The sequence below is a fragment of the Cheilinus undulatus genome, linkage group 6 (assembly GCF_018320785.1).
Source record: "Cheilinus undulatus linkage group 6, ASM1832078v1, whole genome shotgun sequence".
In the NCBI taxonomy this organism is placed as follows: domain Eukaryota; kingdom Metazoa; phylum Chordata; class Actinopteri; order Labriformes; family Labridae; genus Cheilinus; species Cheilinus undulatus.
This window is the reverse complement of record NC_054870.1, coordinates 19,579,881-19,601,052: the sequence shown is the minus strand read 5'-3', so window position 1 is coordinate 19,601,052 and position 21,172 is coordinate 19,579,881. Positions and strand designations below refer to the sequence as shown.

General features: G+C 38.2%; 1 protein-coding gene across 4 annotated transcripts in view; it reads left to right on the top strand.

Annotated features, from left to right (window-relative positions):
- Positions 1-21,172, top strand: part of gfra1a (gdnf family receptor alpha 1a) — a 156,720-nt gene that overhangs the window by 29,519 nt on the left and 106,029 nt on the right. For 3 of the 4 annotated variants that reach the window (XM_041789929.1, XM_041789930.1, XM_041789927.1), the window contains exon 4: positions 858-995. The exons of the other annotated variant lie outside the window; for it this stretch is intronic. In XM_041789929.1, coding sequence (XP_041645863.1) covers positions 858-995 — 138 coding nt within the window. The remainder of the gene's footprint in view (positions 1-857; positions 996-21,172) is intronic. 4 annotated transcript variants of the gene reach the window in all.

Below are 21,172 nucleotides of genomic sequence, written 5' to 3'. Positions count from 1 at the left end.
CAGCTGTGTTTCTGATAGTTTTTACCTAATCAGTACTTTAACTACATCGCATTTTACAACACAAAGTACTTCCTAAGATTGTGATGCTAATTGTATGCTTTTAATTTATATTTTAATCATGTTATAATTGTCTACATCTATAATGTTATTTTTTTCTATCCTTCACACAGTTGGGGGCTGGAAAAAACTTGTGTTTTCTTTTTGCTGTTACTTAGAGAAAACAACAAATAATTAGAATCTTGAATCTTAGACTAACTCTTATTAAGATTTGAGGGGTTTTTTTGCATTGTAAACACCGCTCTAGCTGTTCTTTTGTTGCAGCCAGACTCTTATTTTGTAGTCAGTGCAGCCAGATTTTTTGATTGTGCCTGTTAGAAAAATTCAGCAGAGACATGGATGTGTAAAGATGTCAGGTGTGAAGCTTGTTCAGTCTCAGCTGTGATTTCACTGATTGACTCTGGCAGGAAATTAAAAAGATTACATCTTCTTCTCTACTGCAGATAAGAACTATACTCCCTCAGTGATGTTGCAGGCAATGGTTCCTCCTTCCTTTTCTCTCTCTGCAGTACTGTAAACCTCTCCTATATTTTTCCTTTCAAGAAACTCAAGGTCCATTTGAACCTTTCTCCTGTGTGCCCCTTCTGCCTTCACCTTTTCCTACCTGGATCAACCCAGAATGTGACTCTTTGCCTGTCAGCCGAATGATCTGAATGCTGTCTCTCTGGTCCTTGTTTGACCTTTTCTCCTTTTTTATCGTTTGGAGTCTCGACCCCCCTGTGACCTTTGTGAACCCTGATGACCCCTGTCATGGCTGTATTTTTGGTTGGTGGTCCTGAATGAAGCACAATCTCTTACAGAGGGTGGGGAACCTTGGAGCAGCTCGGCCACTTCGGCTCCAGGCAGGGGGGGCGCCCCGGGCAGAGGTAGCCCCTCCTCCACGGAACTTCAGGATCCCAGTAGAAACAGGAGAGCTCATCCCAATTGGGCCATACTGGGTAACAAAAATAGACTTGTGTTCTTGTGTTTGATAGTGCATGTTGAATGTCTTTAGGTATCAGATTACGCTCATGGTTCACAGTCATTGTTATGTATGGCGGTAACTTGCAGTTTGTTTGGTATATACAGTACACACATTTAAAAATAGCACCTCACAAATTTAGTAGAGGATCCAGACTTGAAAACACAACCAAAAACTTTAATCTTTGTCACCTCTGACAGAAATTCCCTAATACTTCACATCATATTTATGTTTTCTGGGGATTCTAACTGCTTTAAAAATATTAAAAAGTGGAAGTTTTAAGGGTTTTATGGGTGCCATTGGCTTACGAAATAACTTTTGGGTGAAACATGTCATGAAAGCTTTTGGTTTGTGCACTACATTTTATCAGCTTTTACTTTGGCATTGGGGCCACCCTTTTTTTTTCCTTTTCTTGGTTGGATGGTTGAGACTGAGATCAGTGAGAGGTCAAACGCTTATTATCTGGCCCTTGACTGATATGTCTGTGATGTAGCAACTGTAGTTGTTATAAGTAGTTGGACCCTTCTCTGCTTTAACTTCCTGCTTTATTGAAGAACTTGAAACAGATTTTATGACTTTACTCTCATGAAAATCGTCCTGTCTTTTTGTTACCACTGGAGTCAGCCCATATCGGCCATCAGAAATAATGCATGTTTAAGGCTCATGCACAAATGCTTCTTAAACCAGTGTATCAGGAAATTCTCTAAGCCAAATAACCGCTGGTTATTAGATATGATTTGTATGTCTTGTGTATAAGATAATGGAAGAAGCATGAATGATAGCTTCATCTCATTAGTGAAAGAGGCCTTAAGGTCCATCTGTGGCAGCGACCATGTTGAAAATGCTGTCTCAAACTAACTTTAGTTCTACCAAGTATCAAGCAAAGAGGAGGAGCTTAGGGGGGTCTTGAGCCTCCTGACAAACAGCTGCTGGCATACAGTCATACAAGCCACGCCCCTTATGATATTTAAGTTGATATCCTTATCTAAACCAAAACGGATGAGTTATAAAATGATCCTGTACAGTGTCCGCCAACAAAGACCTGAACTAATCCAACCAAAACTTTTTTTTTTTTTTTTTTTTTACCAAGCTGTAAATATGTGTGGCAACCAATGAGGTTGGTTTATACCGTAGAGCAGGCCTGCCCTCAGGCTCCTGACAAACCCAGTGAATGGGCCCTCCCCAGCTGTTGATGGGATCAGTGCAATATATGTTAGATCAGTAGCTCTGGGGCTAGCATCTTAGCGAACGGTTAATTCATTTTGGAGGTAAAAATTGTGTCAAGCTTTTACTGGGTTTGGATATCAAAATTATTTATTTTTGCCAATTTCTAACCCCATTCCGCAATTTTTTTGCATATTTTTTCTCCGTTATGTCAGATTTTTCATCAGCTTAGCACAATTTTTGCCTCGTAAAACCATTTTGTGCCAGATTTTCACCTATTTTCATCACTTTTTTCAGCACATTTTACCACTTCAAAAATTGTTGCCCCTTCTACCCTATATTACCATTTTTAAAACCCACTTGACCACTTTTTCTGCTCTTTTTTTGATACTTTTAACTCATTTTTGCCACTTTGTAATCCAGTTTCTTCACCATTTACCAATTTATGCCTCTTTTAACCCATGTTTTTCACATTTTAACCCATTTTTCCCCCATTTAATCAATTTGAACCCATTTTTTGCCACTTTCCACTTATTGGTGCCTCTGTTGACCCATTTGCAGCTGTTTACCTCTTTGTATGACTTTAATGCTCATTTTTGCCAATTGACCGCGTTTCCCTATGTCATACAAATCTTTAAACCTATTTTTTGCCACTTGTAACTCCTTTAAACCCTTTTTTCCCTACTTTTTTCCACTTTGAGTCCATTTTATTTCTGTTTTAAGAAAATGGGTTTTAGTTAATTGGAAAAAGTATGTGTAGCTTTGATGTAAGTGTTTTTTAATCAGGTAAAAAAAAAAATAGAAATAAAATGTGGGTATGACAGCTTTACTCTTCAGTAGACAATGATTTTGCTGAACTCCGTGCACCCTCAATTGACTGGGCCCCAGTAAGCTCTCCTGTTTACACCCCTTTATGGGGGTCTTGCCTGTGCATCCACCCAAGGCTAGATCCAAAGCTGCAAAGTCCCAATAACAATATCTTTTACCTTGATTTGTCTGATCCGTTCACACTGACATCATGCTTGTAGGAATTACATTAAGCTAGTTATAGATTTTGGTTTCTTTTGGACCATGTTTGAGAGGTGTCAGACCATCAGCCTGGCTGTCCATCTGTCTGCTTCGTCAGCTGCGTCAGAGAGGGTTGACATGTCCTTCAGAGGAGTTTCTACAGCAGATGTGCTCTCTGTTGAAAAAGTCAGAGTAGGGATGGAGGCGGCAAGAGACACTGAAAAGTGAGGGGGTAGAAGAAGGAGAGGATATGTCATGTTTGGATATTCCCACTGTGCCATTTTGGCTTATGAATTTCCATTTTAGAGGGCAGTCAGTGTCTGTGACTGCTACATTAATTTTATGGCCAAAAAACAGCTTATTGCAGGCTGCGATGCTGTGTGGGAAATATTCAATTTCTTCATCAAGGCATACTGAAAAATTAACCTGATATGTACACTTTGAAGCATCATTTTCTTTTTTAAATGACAGCATTATTCCAGCTTAGATGTACATACATGCCTGAAGTTTGTAGCCATGCAAACATAGGCAGTCAGCATACTAATATATTGTTTTGCAAGACTGCAAAAACATGACTGTTTCCCACAAACACATGCATGAGCACACACAGAAATGGTCCATCAGGTATGCTGGTACAAATCTTTTTGAATATACAACTCAACCAGGAAGCAAACAGGGACATACACACGTGTTTCCTGCTGTGAGTGTTGCTGAAGGGGGATTACATCAATGAGGTTTAGAGGTTGAATCATGTTGAAATGTATGTTCTTACTAAAACCTAAGGGAAGACCAGCACTGCCTCCCAGCCTGTTTTCTCTCTCAGGTTACTGAAAGAGTGTTTCCATCCACGTGTTTTAATCCATTTTCAATTTGCCAATAACCATCAGAGTGGAAATTTCAGGAAGTAATTCAAATGAAAAGTGCAAAACCTGCAAGCAAGTGTTTATTATATTTAGGCGAACATTTGAAATAAAGGTTCATATAAAAATGAATTGATGCAATGGTTCTCCTAATAACAGAAGTTTTTACTTAGATACTAATTTGGCAAAAATCTAACCACATTAATTCCTGCCACCCAACACTACAACTGTATAATGTGCTCAATTAACCAACAGCATATAAGTGGTTGTCCAATACAAGAGAATGATGAGAACATCTTCACACAGATATCTCAAGTACATGAACATGTTTTAATGCTGTATCAACGTGGTGGTTATCCAAAGAACGACAATAGAAATCATTCTGAAACTTGTGTTCAACAGGATAAGATCCCAGCAAAACAACAACAAAAACCATCTATGTTGCTAACTGCTCACCTCTGAGAGCTGCTTGAACTTCCATGTTAATCTTGCTTAACTACACAAATAACAAAGTCTGTCAGGATCAAGGGAACATTTTGTAACAACTTGGCTTATGTTGATAATCCCTTTACATATTTATCAAGGTTTTTCTGGCTGCTGCCACAGTGATAATCCACATTACTTCACTTATCAATACAAAGATACATAAAAAAAAACTACAATATTACTCAGGTAATACTGTTAAAACATACCAAGAGTTCACAGCTTGAACTTTGATCTGGTTTATAACTCTTGATGAAGTTGGAATATCTACAACAAACTTACAGGAATTCTACAAACATAGTTATGAATTGTAAAAAATAGAGCCATATAGAATTAAGAAACCATGCTTTTGCAATGCAAAGATTTGCCGTTCAATCAGAGATTGTAGTGAGAGCAAAATGTCAGTTTCCTTTTTTTTTTTAATTACTACTACTACTAAAAAAGAAATCGTTTTACATGACATCATGGTAACAACATGGATAACATATGATAACAAAGAGGATACACATAGAAACACTTCTGGTAGTTCCTGCATATAACTATGAATCAATGCCATGGGATTAGACAAAATTTTTGCAGGATCAGCTTGAAACAAATGAGAATGTTTGGAATATAAGGGTTGGATGAATCTCAGCATTATGGAAGGTGTAACACTAATAGCAGACTATTCGCCTTATGTAGCATCTTCCAGTGGTCTTTTGACTTCTGCTCCAGCATCTTTTCCTTCAGTTACTGTGGCATCCTCCCATAGAATAAGTAATAATTGATTAAATAAATTAGTATTTACAGAAAACTGGGTTTGAATTAAATACCATTTAATACATTTTTGCACAAAGTCACATATAATAACGTATAACTTACACAGACTCAGACCATTGCAATGGCAGGAAGTCAAAAGACAATCGAGAAGTATTATTTACCCCTTATTTTCGTGAAACATTAGGTGAAAATTGTAAAAACATGAACATTTATCACACCATTATTATCATGGTTTACCACTATATAACCAGTTTTGAATCCTTAAAATGCACTGATTTTCCTGTTAAATTTTTTGACATGGAACTACCACATTTTTCCAAACACTTTCACATCTTCATAATTGTTTCCTTATTACAACACTTGGATTCAGGGCCATTGTTGCCCTGTTTCCTAAAGGTACAATGTGTAAAACTGTGACGTATTAGTGAAATCTGTCATCTGGTGTCAACTTAGGTAATCAATGAAATTTTTAAAAATGTTCAACTGTTTTTGGTGCCTTCTGAGGTTCTGTAGAAACATGGCGATGTAAGATGGTGAAGTCCCTGGAGGGACACCCTTCTTAAATATGAATCAAAGGCTTATTAAAAATAACAGAATTTTGATAGCTTCAGGTGGTTAAACACACATTTATTTGTTTATCAGTTGCAGTACAACTGATGCAATGTGAACAAGACTTCTAGCCATGGCTGACTGTCAGTCCTCGTCCCTGATTAGGCTTTTTAGGAATGACACACATGGTACAACAGAACAAAACAGACATAAAACACTGACAAATACAAGACATAGATAGATAACCACACAATTACATTAAAAAAAAACAAAAAAAAAACACAACAGCCAGACATAAACATGCAGCCTCAAACATACATAAAAGCTAACAGTGAGGCAGACATAAACATGCCGACTTATGACAAAAACTTCAAATCACAATCAAAAGCAGTAAGTAAAGTAACTAAAAACAAAGAGAAACAAGGAGTCAAATATGGTAAATGAAATAAAACAAACCTAACATTTTTACCAGGGTTGTCCCACTGAATGCTTCTAAATTTTTACACACTGTATCTTAAACAGTGAATTATCTGTATTTGCAGATATGGACATTTCTGCCGATGTTTACCTCTGATATTTTGGCTATAAAAACCTGCCTTTATCAGCTGTATATATTGGCCCACAAACTGATAAGTTTGTCATTTTAGACTGAACCAACAGACCTTCAGCTTGAGTCTGTTTCTTTTTTTATTAATCATTTTTCCTGCAACTTAAAGTTTATTTTAAGGACTGAAATCTGTTAATTTATTCATCCTAAAACAGACAGTATTTTTCAATTACAGTAGATTCAGGTCTGAATTACATTTAAGTATGACTACCGATATTTGTATTGGCTACATTTTAGCTGCAAATATCAGCATATCAGATATCAGCTGACATCCATTCTTGAGCAACTCTAAATCTAATTTTAATTGTCAAGCTGTTGTGTAGTTATTACTAAGCTCCTATTTGTAACCCCTTATTTATCACATTATTGCCATCATATTGCCATGCTGTAATATAAAAGTCTGAGTGTATGGGAACTGTTATTGGTCAAAAAAACAAAAATAAATGCCACAGTTATATACTCACTGTTTCTGGTTAAGAGCAGCTGGAGATGAAAATTTTGAATTTCTAGTAAACTCTTGAACTTCTCTGACACAGGCTTTGGGGCTGAACTGTCTCTTCAGACACTTTTATTTTGACAGTGTATCTAAGCAAGACCTGTAGGAAGAAGCACGACAGGTGGAAAGTGGCAGAGCCAGAAGCTACCATTGCACAGTCTGCATAGTCAGAGTTTGTGCCTGGGCGGGTTGGTGTGTTTGTCTAAGAGTGTGTGAAGAGGAGAGTGAGTGAGGATTTGATTGTGTATCCCGGGGGATGCTGACGTTCTGATTAATTAAAAACTTCTATCCCTCTGTTCTCTGACAGGAATATGGATGCCGCCTGGGGTTTAACTGTAAATACTGCTTCTCAAAAATTGTCATTTAAAAAGATTCAGAGTCTCAGACAGGTAGTACTAATCATAGAACCCACTATAGAGAGGATTTGAGAAAGTGTACATGAATGGATTCAAATTGGTTTTTAACTCCTAGAGGAGCACCACTTTCTTAAGTTGCTGATATGAAATGATGAAATACAACTCTTTGTTGATGATGAAACATGCATCTCAGAAAAGTAAACAAGAGCCAGAGTTGTTGATTTTCATGGCAAACATTACAGGGATGTTTCCAAAGGTTAACCAGACAGGCATCTTCTGTTTCAACTTTTCTATAAAACATCAAAGATGATGATGGAAACAATAGTGGATAAAAGTTGGAGCATCACAGTGAGGTGTTTGTCACTGAGTTGGATCAGAGATCAGAAGCTTCTGTCACATGATAGTAAAAATTTTGACAAATAATCTGATGGTTTTGTTTTATTTAACACACAAACAACCATGATAAAGTTATTTTTACCCTTTTAAATGCATCATACTTCCGAAGTCTGGCATGTGAAGAACATTGACCAATTGATTGATTGATTGACTGATTGAGGGGAAACTTCTCATCATAAACTTCTTGTCATCTTAAACCTGACAGACTAAGGGTGGTTTCCCTCTAGGGGCCAGAGGCTTGATCTGAGTGTACTTAACTCCAATGTCTTGTTCATTTGATCAGTGTGAACAACAGCTGTCCAGACTGAACGTCTGAATGGCAGACATAGCTGTTCTTCAGTACGGGTATTTGTCAGAGAGTGAAGTTGTGAAGACAAATCTTAACGTCTCCTTTCTCTTTAAAAATCGTCATATTTGCTCAGCATGGGTGCATGTCTTCCTCTGAGCAGCATGATAGATGAGGAAGTAGGAAGATAGACGTGGTTGGCATCTTAGAATAATTAGGGGTGCACGATAACTATCGGGCCGATAACAGGAAATTATTTTGTCATTCTTATCGGTCTGATATCATTACGATGAGTCCCGATAACATATATATTTTCGTCAGCAAGACAGTGCTGGCATTTGTTTTCTTTCTCACAAGACACATTCAGAAACAGCAGGTGGCGCCGCAGTACACGACCTGCTATTAAAGCACTAAAGGAGAAGAGAAAGTAGCAGCCCCTGTGCTAAACTGCTAACAACACGGTGGTGTTTTTCAGTATTTACAGGGAGGATAACACAACCGTGTGTGTAGAATTTGCCCTGCAAAGGTCGCAAAGAGTAGAAAGAAGTCCTCGACGGATCTTATAAGTCACTTAAGAGTCATCATCCTAACGACGTTAAAACGAAGCGGCAGCAGCCACTAGCCTCATTAGCAAGCATTGAAAACTGAAGAAAGCTTGCCAGAGCCAAAAGGCGCAACGTTATAACAAAATCAGTCTGACAGTCTCCTGATCCATTCATAGACGTGTACCTGCCTGCTCTGTTTGACGTGGTTTCATTCAGTCTGATCAACGTTATGAACAGAAGTTAGCCACAGACCACGTTGGACTTTACATTCTTAACCTATCTCTGATATGACTTATGTCAGTGCATATTTTTAATCTTGTAAAACATCAGCTTGCTTTAACTCTGGCTTAAGCAAAAAAAAAAAAAAAACAGACCCCTAAATATCTCCATTTGTTAAGCATAACAGCCTTTTATCATTTGGTTTTATGGGGGAAAACCATCTGTCAGTTGTTTGTGTATGTTGTACTTGGTTCACAAATGTTCAACTAAAAAAAGTTAACTATAATAACAGTTATAAAGTCAGAATAGTTCTTTGTTTTTTGAAAAGCACGAGTGATATTAGTTAAATGAGTTATAAATATCTTTGCTCACTACATAGTAACCCCTTCTTACCCTCAGATGTGCATTAACACATCAAATAAACTTATTTTGTTAAATCAACAATTGAAAAAAAATATATCGGTTATTATCGGTTATCGGCCATCAGGAGTAGGAAATTATCGGTTATCGGTATCGGTTCAAAAAAATAGTTATCATGCATCACTAAGAATAATACATTTTCCATTTTAGACTACTCTGAAAAGGAGGAAATCCTTAGAAAACAGATTCCTCACAGTGTCATAGTCACAGTGACATTAGCCTATACTCTTTACAGCAAGGCTAACATTACAATCTAGTGCTGCCAGCCTTCGTTCCTCTTTGCAGATTAATACCATGTTTTGATATGTGGCCTCTTTTTACTTCAGGTGGAAGTTATACATGAGTTCAACTCTTGACAGTCTACATACCACATTATTAACTAGTTTAAAAAACTGACATACCGCGCTGTTCCTACTACACGCTAACCGCTAAGCCACCGCTGAGCTTCTGATGTTTACATCCGTGAAGTGCCAGACAGGAAGGCAGCGGCCTCCAGTGGTGGGAGGCTCTTTACTGTTTAAAAGAGCACTATAGACCTGGATTTCAAGCCTGTGTTTATAAAATGATGGGTAATTCACTTAGCTGACTCATAAATCATTGCACATTGTTGCACATTCACAACCTAGATAGTACAATGCCCATAGTACATCTTTGCATGTGCTGTGGTATGAGGCACAACTGTTTGAATAAAAACCACGCAAAACTGTTTTTTACTCAGGTTTCATCATGATGTGGTTCTTGTCACTTTCCAGAAAGTATACAGTGTCTAGCTAGTTAAATTAGCTAGCTACACATGCACAGACACAACTGTAGGGTTAACTTCTGCTGGTACACAGTTACCTGCTCCAAAAGAGGAGAAACAGAAACAGTGCAGATGCTCTGGAGAGTTTCTAAGGATGGGGAAAGAGGAATGCAGCATTTCTTTACAGCAACAAGAAAATACTATTTTATTATTTCTTACGACATAAGAATTATCTCAGCACTCAAATCGATTGCTGTGTCATGTAATTCCCCAACACTGTGCATGAATAGTGTATTGAAATCTTATAAGATAACAAAAATCAGAGAGATAATCACTCGATTTCTGTGGTACTAATCACATTTTGAGTAACTATGTGCAATAAGTGAATTTTAGAGCCTACTCATGGGTTTGATATCATAGTTTATTCTTGTTTTTTGTGTCTTAAATGGTTTCTATGGGATAGAAAGTGCCTTTATGTACACAATATGATTTTTCCTTGTTGTACATCTTTGGTTTCATGTAAGAAACGGTTTCTGTTAGTAATGATTTATAAACCTTGTTGAGGTTGAACTTTTATAGTTACACTTCCCATGCACTGAAAACCATATATAATTATTTTATTAATAGTATACAGTTATAGCACAGTTGGAGTTGTGACTTTAATGCATTTTTTTGCAATTTCCACACAAAAAAAGGTTAAAGAAAAGACACAGAACAGTTAAAGCCCCCCTTTGACTCTACAGAGTCAAACCTGGGATGCCCCCTGGTTCTTCCTCTACCACCTAGAACAAGCTCTCCTCATCTTGTAGTCTCATCAGCTCAGAAGATTTGGCCACCAGCTCGCCGTCTCTTGGATGAAGCATTATCTTTAAATGAGGAAGCTGAAAATCTCCTCCCGAACCAAATGAGTCATGACTGTCTGAAAGAGAGAGCTTATTTTAAATCAGCGTTTTCAGACAGAGGAGCTTATAATGGGCCACGCCCAGAGCGTTTATCCTCTTATTCCAGTCTCAGAAACTTTGCAGAAATCTCACAGACTTAATATGAAATACTGATGATTAATTAGAAACAGAGCTCTAAGGTTAATATATTGTTTAGCCCTGCAACACTGTAAAATGTTTGAAATTTGCATATTTCGAGGAAACTTCTTGCACCTCATAATAATGTTCATATAACTAATCTGCATAAAATAAACAGCGAGCACAGAGAGGGGAAGGATGGGAGGAAGTGAGACATAGTAGGAATGTGTGGATAAACGTTATGGAAAGTATTATTTTGTATCAAAGATCTTGTACACTCAAGGTGACTGCACAATACCAACACACTGTTAAACATTTGATGCAGTTTGAGTTTGATAACCAGCTGTTTAAGGAAATACCACAAGTGCCAATATGGTGAAAATGCTCTAAATGCCATCTGAAATTCTAGCACTACATCCTATTAATAAATAACTCAATAAAATAACTGAACAAGAAGTGTAATTTTTGCCACAAAGGTTACAATCCTGCATGACTTCTGTACAAAAAGGTCAAAAACTTATTGAAATTAAACAAATATATCAGTGAAATACTTTGCATTATGCATAGAATAAATAAAAATTGAGAAGCAGTAAGGCAACACAAACACCACCCTTCCAAAGATGTATTACTTTAATCAGGGTGCCAACTGGCCTTGCAACATTATTTCTGATTCAGAATGAAAATAATTTAATAAATAAAAAAGAATACAACTTATTTCAAAAAACATTATTTATTAAGTTTTTTTCAGTGAAGTTCTTAGCTGCCTCATGTTCCAGTTCACTCCATCCATCTCACCAGTGTGGCTGTCTCTTTAGTTGTCATTCTTTCTGTCACTCACCATCTTCTCTTTCAGGGATTTTCTTTAGGAGTTTACATCTGGAAGCATTAGTTTAAAACGAACTAGTTAATGAGAGAATCCCATGTTATGATCTGTGTAAGAATGTACAGCTGAGTGAAGTGAGCTAACTGTGATGTGTGTGTGTGTGTATGCTTATGAAATGTTAATGCTGCAGCGGTAATTAACAAGATGATCTCACAAGAACCAATGACAAAACACCAGTATTACAGGAGAATGATGTGAAATTATGAATTATGTGTTCCTGTTTTTATTGGTGAAGCAGCATTTTACCTACAGATCTGCTTTTCAGCTCCCATGCCAATCTGATTCTTGTTCTTCAGTGTCCACTGATAATTATGTTGAATTTATAGCTCATTTACCTCACTGTGCTGACAAGACTATGGAAATCATTTATGCTGCATCAGCTTTTACTTAAGTTTTGAAACAAGGTTAGACAAATATATTCAGTTATCAAAATCTGCCAAGCATCAGTCAGCCTCTAGAAACCTTGTTGACAGAGAGCTGCACTCAGTGTATAGCTACACGTGCCATACTGAAATAAGAAGGTCAGATTAGACTTTACCAGAAAACATCTGAAAGAGCCTCCTAGGTTTGAGTGGGATTCTTTGCACAGATGAAACCAAGACAAACATGCCAGAATGATGGGAAAAGAAAAGTTTGGAGAAGGAAACAAGCAGCATACTTCATCATCTGCCAAATAGGTGTAGGCAGTGCCAATGGAATGGGCTTACTAATGTTTATAGATGACAAGGCTAAACTCTCTGCTCACATATACTGCAAAACTGATAGGATAGTGCTTTGCAGTGTAGATGGATAATGACACAGAACATACTGGGAAAGCAACCCAGGGAAGGAATTGAATTCTTCAATGGCCAAGTCAGTCACATGATGTTACCCAATAGAGCACAATTTTTAGATACTGAAGACAAAATTGAACATGAAACAAACAGTAAATGCTGTAAAGGTTTGGTAAAGAATCTCCAGGGATTTGTCTCTGAGTGTGTTGATGTCCATTGACTTCAGACCTCAGGCATAGTTTTCATCCAAGTTAAAAACAAAACAGTGATCATATTTTAAGGATGCACGACATTTCTGGTAAATTATGATAAATTACCAGCTGATATGGCAAATACTGTATGTATGGTAATATTCCAAGTGTCACATACTAACCAATGAAATCCACCAATACCAAAGGTGTTTGTTTACTACCTCACAAGACTACACTTTCTCAATCAGTAGGTGGTGTCATGGTATTTTGTCTGCCAAGAAGCCCCTTAAACATAGTTTTACTAGTCTATGGTCTTTACTAGGCTTTACCTAACTAGTTTTTGTAACACGTTTCGCAACGATTCCAAAGGGAGGAAAAACTCAAGTTTGAACACAACGGATGAGTCATCATCCTAATGACTATTGACAGAATATGAAACAGCAGTAGAGCTAGCCGCTAGCAGTAGCTGCTAGCATTAGGACCAAGCCGAGGGTACTTGGTACATTTGCACCAAAGCATGTTTACATTTTGTGCAGAAACAGAGGCTTTTTTATTACAGGGTATCCACAGAGTCTTGAAAATTATTAAAAGGTGATAAATCAATTTTGGGAAAATTAAGACCCTTAAAAAGTATTAAAAAGTCTTAACACGACTTTATAAAGTCTTAAATTTTGAAAGTATTTTCTCTGAATTAGCTGCCGAAGAGTTTGAGTCCCAAAAACATCATAAAAGTGTGTGAATTTTTTCATTTTTATTAAAAACAAAGATGGACAGGTACATAAAAAACTAGGCTATTGTGGGTGTGTTCGTAAATTGTCTCTGAGAGCACCAGAACGAGCTATATCACTGATGTAAATGGTTACAGCTTGAAGTGACGGTGAGGTATTAAAAAATATTGAGGTCTTGAAAAAGTCTTAAAAAGGTATTAAAATTAACTCCAAGATTCCTGCATATACCCTGTATTAACTTATGCAACTTAGTCTGATGTAAAAGTTAATAAAGGCAGAAATGGGTGATTCGGGAACTAGAGATAAGGAAGATCAGATTGATGAAAAGTGTAAATAAGATTCATGGAGTTCAGGAAAAACCCTAAATGCAGGTTGATTTACAAAATAAGAGGACATCTGTCATGTTTATCTTGTTGAGATGCTCTTTATCTTCTTCCCATGATCAGCTCCTCCTGTGTTATTTCTCAGAGCTCATCAGCACAGGTCACTGAGCATGGCGTGAGCCCTTTAGAATGCCGTAGCAGTCGCCTTAACAGTCGGAAGCCTGATACCCACTGATACCCCCACAGGTTACTGGCACTGAACCACAAACACTTTGCAGATCACCACACTGACTGCTCTCCACGCTCGGATCATGTCTCCGCTGACGACCACACGTGTTCTCTGTACACATGCCGGCTGAGAGGAAAAAGATAATGACGGCTAGAGCGTTCCAGGAGAGCTTGAAATAACACACAGAAGGAACATTATGAGAATCAGAGCTGGCATGGTCGTGCCACCTTGAGGGGATGGAGAGCAGCGTGTGTAGCTTTGTGCATGTGTTGGCGGTGCTATTACTCACAGATGGAGGCAGATGTGCTTTGAATGGTTTTTAAGGTCAGAAAATGGCGGGAAATGGTGAAGCTGGTCAAACCAAGGTTTTACAAAACACTTGAGGCAGTCAGACGGGACAACTCGCTGTGTTAAAATTAGTTTTTGAGGAGTCTAAATTGTTTTATTTTGAAATAAAAGACAAGTATACTCCTGCTGATTGGATATGAGGGGCAGTAAAAGAGGCAGAGACAGATGTCTGCCATCCCTGCCATGTTTCTCTCTTTGTGTCTGTGTCCATCATGTGAGTTTTCTGCTCACAACTTGTACTTCATCCATTATTCACAGCTCTGCGTTGACTGAGAGTGGGGGACTTATCATCGTCCAGCCAGAGGGAGGGAGAGGTGAAAGGGACATAATGTGCAATTGCATGGCCAACTGCGCTAATGTGTGTTTGTGAGCAGGTGTTTACGTGTTGCTGAGCGTGTAGTTGGCCGTGTTGCGCATGCCGCTGAGAGAGCCAGGTATCCTGATGTGTGATTCACTATGTGTTGCTGTCGTGCCCGTGGAGCGTATCCATTTAAATCGCCAGTGTTGACTCACACATTTGTGCACTCCCACTGCAGCCACTACCTTGGCTCCATTCTGTTGACTGAAAAATGAGCAGGGGCATTTCCTTCCCACTGCTCCCAGTATGAAGTGCTAGTGGTGAGTCAGTGGCGGCTCCGACCTCGGCGGGCAGTTTGACGAGCTGTTTTTGCTCGGCACATTACGCTCCAGAGGATGAGCTGAAGTACTTGGCAAAGCAGTGGAGGCATTTTGGGTTGTTAGAGGCAGAGCTGATTTGGAGTGTTTAAAATTTTAAAGGAAGGCACCAAAATACAGCAACAGTGATGAAACAACACTAAACCCCAGTTTTTACATAAAACATGACTTTCATTTAAAAGAAGTAACAAGGATGAAATTATAACCCTGAAAATGTGAAACCTTATATCTTCATAACATAAGCAGAAAAAACACGAAGTGGACTTTGTATTCAGTTTTAACTTAACAACACAAATCCATCCTCCACAGGGAGACCATTAAAGCTTCACTTTTGTAACTACAGCTGAATTTACCCAAAAGTACTTTTAGGTAAGCTTCAGGCAGTTCTACTTTGTAATTAGTTTTAATGAGAGAATAGCTTGCTATTTTTCGACTATGACCATATATCAACAGACGTCTGATGACCTCTATTTTATTTATAAATGGTGCTTAAAGCACTGGTCTTAAACTGCAGCTTGCTCTAAAGGTATGTAAATTGTTTAATTCAAAACAAAGATGTATTTAATGGTGTAAATAGTGCAACATTTCCAGACAAAAAGCTATTACCCCATTTTAAAACAATCACGATACTCGGTCTGCAACGATCTGCACACGAGCGTTCTCCAGAGAAAATCACTTCCACTCTTGGCAATCTTTGCAGTTCCACTGTAAGCACGCCAGTCAGTCTCTGGCGCATGACAAAAGTGCCACTCTGCTCAGCTCTGCTCCCAGCAGGTCTGTTTTCTGTGAAGGCTTCTGGAGAGCAGATCAATCCAAACCGGAGGAAGAACGTGCAAGGCATTCGATTAATTTCAAAATACAACAAAATGTATGGAGTCCTGATTCTAAGTTTTAATCCTAAAGTCATATTCATGCCATGAGAGCAGGGTGTCTGCAGAGTCTTAGGTGGCTTTCACACTAGGAGTCCAGTCCCTGATCCCAGTACACTTGAGCTCAAAGTCTGGTTTTGGTTGGTGTGTGTGCAAACAAATTAAGAGTCACCTTAGCTACGTGATGTAACTAAACTGAACTTTCTTCCCTAGTGCGACAGTTTTTTTTTCACATTTTTCCTCAATAAAAGGCAGAAATAATCAGAATCAAGTCAACAAACTGTTTACTGTGACTCACCTTACAGATTAACAAAAGTTGGAGTCAGCGAGATGAGATGCAAAGGCAATAAAAGTTTCCTGTCACCTCAAAAACTGTTGTACTTGCGAAGTAAAAGCCCATTTAATCCACTGAGCTGCATCTAGGTGTGTAGATATGAAGGACGATGTTGCTGGCGTGATTTTAAAACATCCATGATGGCGGTATGGACTTTTTTGCTCAGGTCATGACCCGAGTGGTTACCATAGCTTCTTTTTCTTTCTCCGCCTTGGTGGCCTCCTGTCAGTAGAATATGAAATTATACAAGGGCCATTGAGAATATTTAGCAAATTAAACCTACATTGTTTATGCCTTTTTAGTCAAAGTCTGGGTGTCTCACCACACCTTTTATACCTAAAACCCCAGCTCAAGACTCAAGGTTTGCTTATAACTTGAGTAGGGTTTGCATATGTGATGGCTTAAAGAGCATGAAGTATATGAAATGTGCTTGCATTTATGTTGGTATAAACACCAGGCTAGTTTACATAGCTTCAAAAACACACCAGTTCGCAGTTGCTCTTATGAGTCTTAAAAACAGCGAAATTTAAGCTTTAAAATTACTGATCAAGTTATGAAACACAACAGCAGCAGCAGGACTGTGGTGCCAGATTGCTGCAGGGCTGATTGAGCTTTGGAAGCAGGGAATAATGACGTTTGTGGTGGGGTAAAAGAGGGGATAATGATGTAAATATTGAATATTTTTGAACCACAGTGTGGCCGTTTTGCTGGGTTTTTTTAAAATATGCTGAATTCAGTGTTTAGAGTAAATTCCTGGTTTGCTTTTGAGCTCAGCTTTGTGTTGAGATGTGAGTGTCATTACAGAACGTGGTTTATTTGTCTTTACTGTGTGGCCCTAAAACTTAGATATGGTTGTCAGACCTGTGGAGACTCAGTTTTGATTAAGTCTCAGGTCTGGTTTGCAAGTTGTTGCTTTGAATGCAGAGGTGTGGTTTTACTAGTTCACAGGCATTTTCCTTATTTGTCAGAGGGAAGTGTTGGAGGTTTGTGTCCATTTTATTTATGCATGGGTCAATGACATGACAGGCATATTTATGTGTAAGAATCTAATTTCTTTTTTTTAATTAATCAGTCAATTCATGGTTTTTATCAATTTTTTCTAAAAGCCTACTTTGTTACAATACTAGTACATTTTCAGTGTATTAAGATTCAAACAAAACTTTTCAGTATCAAACAAAAATTAGCATTTGAGAACAAAAAAATGTGATCCAAGCAAAAAATGTTCACATCAAGAGAACAAATTTGAAATAGCAATCAAATTATTAGTCTGAATTTTGAACATCTATCTTTTTGTTTACAGTTCTTGTTATTCTCTCTCAGTGATCAGACCTTTGCTCTCGCTTCTCAGTTTTGCGTTTGCGCTGCTTGATCCTTTGTTTGCATTTCTTGAGTTTTTGGTCTCAGTTCTGACACAAATGTCACGTGTGGGCGGGCTTTTCTGGGGCGTATCCCTTTTGGCCAATGAGTTTTTGAGTGATGGCTCAGTCATTTCAGATGCTAAGGAAGTTGTTATTCAGCTCACGTTTGGGAAATTTAAGGAAACCAGCAGACTATCAGGTAGCTCAGCAGTAATATAAATGCCTTCCACTCGGGTTTGGGGTTCGCGTCTCTGCTACTTTTCATTGATACAACCCAGAAAAAATGTCCCTGCACATGTTTCCCCACCAGAAGACTTAACTGTTTATACAATGTTTTATCATGGTTTTACTTTATAAATCTAATTTAGACAACCTCAGAGCAAACCAAGCCTCGTGCCCCCCCATGGGGTCCCGGATGCCAGGTTGGGAACCATTGCTGTAGAGATCAATATGCTCTGAGCTAGACTTGTCTCCACTGTTGTACCCAGTGGTAGAATGAGTCTCCCAAATACAGTTGGCTTACACCTTCCTGCTCTACTTCTGGAGGTTTTGCACCCAGCTCATTATGAGTGACCCAGCACTTGGTACTTTGGTCGTTATTTGATGGTGAAGACAGTTGAATTGATGGTGATGATGGCTGGTCTCATGTTAATGGTTGGTTGTTTCATTGCTGATGTTTATCGTCTAAAATAAAGTTACACCATGTGTATAGCCCTTAGCACTTCATGACAGCACCTTCACCCAATTGGACTTGAAGCACTTTGTAGCACCTACTGATGTTATTTCCTCCTGTCTACATCTTTGCTTGTGTTTTACTTACTCTCAGATGAACATCACTTTTGACAAAAGCATCTGCTAAATGATATTGTAAAATTGAAGGACACTAAAGACACCAAATACTTAGCCAATGGATCCACAATCCTAAATTATAAATTATATATTTTTTTGCCTTTATTCAGAAAGGACATATGGGAGAGACAGGAAATATGGGAGAGTGGGGGTGGGGGTAGACATGCACCAGGAATTAATCCATTCACCGGTGCATTGATGGATCCAGCCTCTGAATATGTGCGCCTGCTCTACCAGCTGAGCTAACAGCACCCATGTTAAGTTTTTATTCGGTTTACCAGTGCAAGAGTTAAAGTTTTGGAAGAACTCAGCTGACCTCTGGCAAGCGACACATATTTTTCTCTTTAATGATTGACCCACCGTGTTGAGGTGGGTATATTCAAGCTGTTTAATAGATATAATGTCATCTACTAGGGTCAGCAGGTCTATTTTTTAACAAATTTTGCATGACAGAGAAGATGTCTAGTCAGGGAAGAAAAAAGAAATTGGCATTTTTTTCGATGACGGGAGAATATTGATTTGTATGTGTAGGCGTTTGTGTGTCTAGTTGCCAGCAGCTGAGGCATAAAGGTGTGCTAATGAGTTTGTGTACTAGCTTGAATTTTTATGTCTGTCAGTGTCTCATTTTGGAATTGCCCTACAGTGAATTTCACAGAAATACAAGTTATAGAGTTTTAGAGAGTTAAAGTTGGACTTGGATTTGCTGTGAAGCTTTGTGAGTGTGGGGGCATGAGTGTGTGTGTGAACTACAAAAAAAGAAAGAGACAGAGCAAGCCAGCGAGCGTAGGCTGTGTGCTTAAACTTGAGAGATTTACATGCAAAGCGCCGGTGCTCCTGCATCTTAACTTGGGGAAGTGAAGGTTGAAATGTACTCAGTGCAAATGCGCTTACGACTAGCGAGGAAACCAATTTCATTTACAAGTGGAAACTCAAAGTAATGTATTCGTACACTCAAGCGCTCTCCATCTTAAGATGTTTGACTTGTTTTTGTAGGGAAAGAGATTTACACCCCAGAATAACAAGGCAGGAAAATTATAAGTTAATTTTATCCACAGATGTTTGGCTGATGCACTTGGAGACTGAATAAGCCACCCTGCACACATTTCCTAATGACTTAAAGGGCCTCTGTAATGATATGTTTCTAATATTTTCATATATAGAGCAGTAAAGAGTGGGACGTGTCTAACAAGTCGACATCATGTGAAGTGCCCTTGTCCTCAGGGTCACAGTGGGGCCGTGCTGATAAAGAGAAGCAGAAAAGTGTGCCTGAAGTGAGTAAATGAATGTGAAAGTATATATTAACGCACCAGTTCATCTCTTAGAGGGGAGCAAATTTGATCCCGATGGAGTCTGAGGTCATTTTTGCAATTTGGCTTCACTTTCACAAGGGAACAGAACTCTTTAATTTCACAACTTTCAAGCCTCTTTTTAGATTAAGGTGAAATGTGCAGAGAAGTAAAAAAAAAAAAAAAAAAGAGTGGAGAGAGCAAGTGTGTTGCTGAAACTTAAAGAAGAAGAGTGGGGTATACTGACCTTTGCTTTTCAGCCAGCTGTTCCATTATTGTATTAGGTGGTCTAATAACTCAACATTATAGACAAATCTGAGCAGCCTGTGGCCTAACTTTACAAATTAGGTGAGTAAGAGGCAATAAATTCTGATATTTTAGGAGATTAGTTAACATTTATGACTGTTCATACAGATTAAACTTGATTACTAGATTTTAGTAATCAAACATTAAAGGTCACAAGATCTTGTGGAACAGATTCTTGGCAATTTTTCAATAAATAATGTGCTAGCTGTGACCAAGCCTTATTAGAACCCCAGAGAAAGGGTCCTGCCCAGTCTGATTTATTTACAATGTCAAGCATGTGTTTGAGCAGTAGCGTTGGTGCTAGAGTCCACGTTAGCAGCTATTCATTTTGGAGCTGAAAAGTTTGTCAAGCAATTATTGGGTCTGATGATAAAATTGTTGAAATGCACCGTATTCCCATCTAATTTTTGGTACTTGCAACCCATTACGCCGATTTTTGCCACTTTTTTTGCTACATTTAACCCATTGTCTCCAGTATTTCCTACTTTTAACAAAATTTTGTCACTTTTTTTTCGACTTTTAAAGCTTTTTGCTACTTTTAACCAATTTTTGCTAAAGAATGCTGCTTTTAGCCAATTTTCACCACTTTTTGCCACTATCAACACCTGTTTGTCTTTTGTCTTTTTTCCTGCTACTTTTACTATCCTTTTGCTTCTTTTAACCCATTTCAACAAATGCACACCAAGTTTAGGCACTTTCTTACCACTTTTAAACCATGTTTTGCCATTTATTGCCTGTTTCTGCCTTGTTTTACAAGTACGTTGTTATCCTAAAGAAAAATGCCATATGATACATATTGTCACACAGTCTCCCCTTGTTTCACCTCTCAGATAAGTAAGTAAATACATTTTATCTGCACTTCTTACTGACAAATATCATGATGATTTATGTCGGTAAAATTCAATATTCAGGATTACAGCATTAACTGTCTAGGATGAGTCACATGATTACAGTCCTGCAGGAAACTAGGGCTAGGGATTTCAAGCAGTCAATAAATGCAAATACAGTATTATTTAATATGCAAGCTTGAAATGACCTTTTTGGTTGCCTTTCTTGTTGTTTTAAAACAACAGTGATAATCTGGTTTTACTTT